Source organism: Piliocolobus tephrosceles, chromosome 4 (genome assembly GCF_002776525.5).
Source record: "Piliocolobus tephrosceles isolate RC106 chromosome 4, ASM277652v3, whole genome shotgun sequence".
NCBI lineage: Eukaryota > Metazoa > Chordata > Mammalia > Primates > Cercopithecidae > Piliocolobus > Piliocolobus tephrosceles.
Window position 1 is genome coordinate 27,610,631 of NC_045437.1, and position 5,132 is coordinate 27,615,762.

Here is a 5,132-nt window from a genome sequence, read left to right on the forward strand (position 1 = left end):
TGAAAAGCTTTACAATTTTCAGACTGATCTATTTAAAACATATTTTAAAAATCTGGGTATTTGTTAAAAAATGGAGAAGAGATTTTAGTAATAAGATGGATGTATTCTGCGAAGGGTAGAGAAATGAAAAACACAGCATTTGGTTAAGTTTATAAAAAATTAGTGATCTTTTAAAAGAAATAAACCAGATTAATATAGATAGTAAGGTGTTAATGATTACAAATAATTTTATTATAGAAAATGAAGGAATATATTGCTGTAACTTGATTAAGTAAAAAAAAGTTAGCAACAGTTGAGCATTCTAGGTTTTGTTTGAAACTTTTCTACAGAGATATCATTTTAATTCAATGTATCTTTTAAAAAGAATGATAGAAAAACCAATTTTATAAAGCATAAAAATTAATGATTAAGTACATTAAAATATTTGGTTTATTATCTAAGTTTAAAGACATTTCATTATATTGTAACTTTATAAGACTATCTAGCTTAGTATATTATTAGAATTTACAGATTAGAATATATTTCTCCTTTTCAAAATATACCTCATACATAACTCATTCTTTGAGGCCAGTATCACCCTGATACCAAAGTAGACCTGATAGAAAAGAAAAACTACAAACCTGTATCTCTCATGAACATAGATGCAAAAATCTTCAACAAGATATTAGCTAATTGAATACAAAAATGTTTACAAACAGTTATACATCATGACCAAATGTGATTTGTTTGAAAGTATATGAGTCCTTTGACTCTCCATATAAACTTTAGAATAAGTTTTTCAATATGCACAAAATAATCCCATGGCATTTTTATTAAGATTGTATTGAATCTATATTTCAAATTGAGAAAAACTGACATGATAATATTGAGTCTTTGTATTCATACACATGGAATATCTCTCTCTGTGTAGGCATATATATGTGTGTATATATATATCTTTTATATATGTTAGAGTTTTATAGTTTTCCTAATATAGATATTGCACATATTTTATTAGATTTATACAAAAGTGTTTCATTTTTGTGTCAATATAAGTGGTAGTGGGTTCTCAATTTCAAATTCCAATTTTTTATTTTTAGTGTATACAAAAATTAATTTTGTGTATTAACCTTATATCCTGTAGTCCTGCTAAAATCATTGATTAGTTTCAGATATTTTTAGTCTCTACATAAGCAATCATAATTTATAAACATAAACAAGTTAATTTTTCTTCCCAATTTGCACGCAGTATAGAACCAACAGGATAGAAAGAAAGGTATTGGAGGGAATTTATTAGGAAAATTGAATCACAAAATTATGGATTCTGAGAAGCCCTATTATAAATTGCATGCAAGCTGGAGAGTCAAGGAAGGTGGTTATGTAGTTCAGTCCAAGTCTGAAGGCCTCAGAACAGGGGAAGCTGATGGTATATCTCTCAGTCTAAAGCCAAAGGCCTGAGAAACTTGGAGGCTGCTGGTGCACCACTGGAGTATAAAGGTTGCAGAACCTGAAGTTCTGATGTCCAAGGGCAAGAAAAGTGGGATGTCCTAGCTTGAGAAAAGAAAGAGGTAATTCACCTTTCCTTGACTTTTTATTCTATCTGGGCCCTCAGCTGATTAAATAGTGCCTGCCCGCATTGGATGATGATGGCTCATCCTTATTCAGTCCATTGATTCAAATGTTGATCTTTTCTGGTAATACCCTCACTGACATACCCAGAAGTAATGCTTCATCAGCTATCTGGTCAAGTTAACATCTAAAATTAACCATCACGCACATTTTTACTTCTTTTCTTTGTCTTATTGCATCAGCTAGGATGTCTAGTATAATGTTAAATAGGCGTGGTGAGAGTCAATATCCTTGCCTTATTCTTGATTTCATTAAGAAAGTGTCAAATTTCTTATTGTGTATGCTATAGGTTTTGTACATGCTCTTTATCAAGTTGAGGTAGTTACTCTCTATTCTTAGTTTGCTAAGAACTTTTGTCATAAATGGGCGTTGGATTTTAACAAATGATTATTCTGAATCTATCTGTATGATCATATGATTTTTCTCCATTAGCCTATTGATGTGAGGATTTTTGAATGTTGAACCAGTCTCATATACTTTCAAACAAATCACATTTGGTCATGGTGTATAACTGTTATTAGAATTTACAGATTAGAATATAGCCAACACAATAGTGAAAAAAAAAAAAAAAGAAAGAAAGAAAGCTAGAGGATGAACACTACCTGGTGTCAAGACTCATTCTATAGTGACAATAATCAAGACCATGTGGTATTGGCCAAAGGACAGGCAAACAGATCAATGAAACAGAATAGAGAGCCCCGTAACAGATGCGTAAAAATTTAGTTAACTGATCTTAGACAAAGGAGTAAATTGAATTTAATAGAGAAAAGGCAGTTTTTTCAACAATCAGTACTGAAACAATTGGACATTCACATGCAAAATATAAATATAAATAAAGTTCTTACATCTTTCCCCAAAATCATCTCAAAATAGATCATAGGCCTAAATGTAAAATACAAAAATATAAAGCATCTGAAAGAAACACAGAAGAAATCTAGGCGACCTTTGGTTTGGCAATCCAAGGTGACTCAAAATATCAAATGCTATATGTCCACACTTTGATAAAATTATGTGGGATGACACTGGGGCTTGAACTATGTTCAGAAATTATTTGTATATAATAATCAGTGTGATTCCATGATTCTGAAATGAGGCATAGGAAAACAATATGAACTAAAGAGATAAAATCAAAGATTCTTAGGCATTATCTTAGTCATTTGTGAAAAATATGCAGGTGACAAAACCAAATATAATGCTGTTACCAAAAATTTCATTAAGAAAATTTATTAATTTCTTAATTCCATTAAGGAAATTCATAATGTTCATTTATTGATACTATGTTGCATTTATAAACAATTATAGGGTTTTAAGTTTTGAACTAGAATTCTTTGATTGAAGCAATCCTTCATATAAAGTACCAATTTATCTGAAAATGTTATAGAAATTATTATATCATTATTATCATCAGACTCATTATCACCTTCCTTCTCATAGCTAATATTTGGAGAGAGAGAAGACTTAATTATAATAAATATTCATTTGTTGGTAAAAAATGCAGTACAAGTCACAAATCTCAACCTTTTCTTAAACTGCAGGTATAAACCTTCCATACTTAGTTGTTATTATGGCTATATTTTGTTTTCTTTTACAGTAATTTAATTATAATGATGACATATTGTCTCAAAACTAGTAAGTAATAAGGGGTACTAAGTTCCAATTTTCAGTGTAAGAATCTGAGGGGAGCTAACAGTGACAAAGCTTTTACTTAGGAACAGGTTGGGAGTAGTCCATTCATATGGCTTATACAGGTAGCTGGATTAGATGGCTAATGGGATTTATATGATCCTTACCTGCTAAGTTTCCTTAAAACTTCTCATTCCACCATCTCTTTCACAGTTCCAGGTTCACTCTATGGGCTCATATCTGATTCCAATTAACTTAAAACAAATAACTTTGATATATTTGAGAAATAAAGAGAATACAAAGCGATCAGCGTTTAGACTTGCCTTCTTGCACAGCCGTGGGGCTGCAGTTCCCTGAGGCAAAGCTACAGGTAGAATTTAATAGAAGAAAATAAATTTGAAAATGTGTAGCAGAGGGCTGGGTGCAGACTCATGCCTGTAATCCAAGCACTTTGGGAGGCCAAGGCAGGTGGATCACCTGAGGTCAGGAGTCCAAGACCAGCATGGCCAACATGGGGAAGGCCCGTCTCTACTAAAAATGCAAAAATTAGCTGGGTATGGTGGCATAGGCCTGTAATCCCAGCTACTCGGGAGGCTGAGGCAGGAGACTCACTTGAACCCAGGAGGCAGAGCGAGACTTTGTCTCAAAACAAACAAAAAAAAAAACTGTGTATCAGAGGCTTGAAATACTGCCTGAAAAATATTCGGAATGGGAGAAGTACAAAGCCCTGGTGCTTGGGATAAAGAGCGGAAGAAAAGATTGCTACAAAAGGGATCCTGTGTATAAATTTTAATGGTTTAAATAATTGCATTCATGACTTACTGAGTAGAAATGTAAGGTACTTTTATCATCCTCTAAATGTATTACCAATGAAAATAGCCAGTTTTTAAGAAACAGTAACCTACACTTTCAAAGTCTCCTCTTCGGTCAAATATTGCCAGGTATCATTTCCTGCATCATGTGGCCTCTTCAGTAACGTATTTCTGAATATTTTTGCATGTTTTGCTGTGTGTAATGCTACTGCACATATAATTGCACTAGTATTATAATATAGGACAATTCAACTAAAGTGTTTGTTCAACCTAGACTTTTGATTTATGAGCCTCAGTAGATCACCTTCTTTATTTACTGAGCAATATATGACATGAACCAAATCTCTCTTAATCCTTATAGAGAGACTGAAATAAATCATAAATGTCCCACAGAAGCTCTGTCAGTGAACCTAATGAAAAACTGAAGTAGAACATTCGAATTGATTCCATCTCTTTCCTAGACTTTTTCCTTTTTATTATTTTCTAAGAATTTTCTTTTATTGGGAAGGATCTTCTAGAGATGTGGACAAGATCAACTGCTGTACCTGACTTTTCACAAAAATGTCCTAAGGGTGACTTTGTAGCTTTGAGTAAGAAAGAAATAATTGATCACTCTGAAACAAATTATTTATTACTTGTGATTTAAGTAATCAATTTAAATTGATAACTGTCCCTGGAAAATAAATCACTTGTTAATCATTATTTTAAAAGTAATAAGTCAGGCCAGGCACGGTGGCTTACACCTGTAATCCCAGCACTTTGGGAGGCCGACGCAGGTGGATCATGAGGTCAGGAGATTGAGACCACCCTGGCAAACATGGTGAAACACCGTCTCTGCTAAAACACAAAAAAATTAGCCGGGCATGGTGGTGCGTGTCTGCATCCCAGCTACTTGGGAGGCTGAGGCAGGAGAATCACTTGAACCCCGAAGGTGGAGGTTGTAGTGAGCTGAGATGGCACCACTGCACTCCAGTCTTGCAACGGAGCAAGACTCAGTCTAAAAAAATAAAAATAAAAATAAATAATAATAAAAAAAAACGTAGTAAGTCTTCAGGCACTGTGGCTTGACGCCTGTAATCCCAGTACTCT

General features: G+C 33.4%; 1 protein-coding gene across 1 annotated transcript in view; it reads right to left on the bottom strand.

The window, feature by feature from the left end:
* Positions 1-3,595: 3,595 nt before the first annotated feature.
* The window catches only part of LOC116418779 (protein GVQW1-like), a gene marked incomplete at its 5' end in the record, with an annotated part of 6,303 nt that continues 4,766 nt past the window's right edge, over positions 3,596-5,132 (bottom strand). Inside the window, 2 exons of the mRNA XM_031935503.1 lie at positions 3,596-3,763; positions 4,902-4,920. Coding sequence (XP_031791363.1) covers positions 3,596-3,763; positions 4,902-4,920 — 187 coding nt within the window. The remainder of the gene's footprint in view (positions 3,764-4,901; positions 4,921-5,132) is intronic.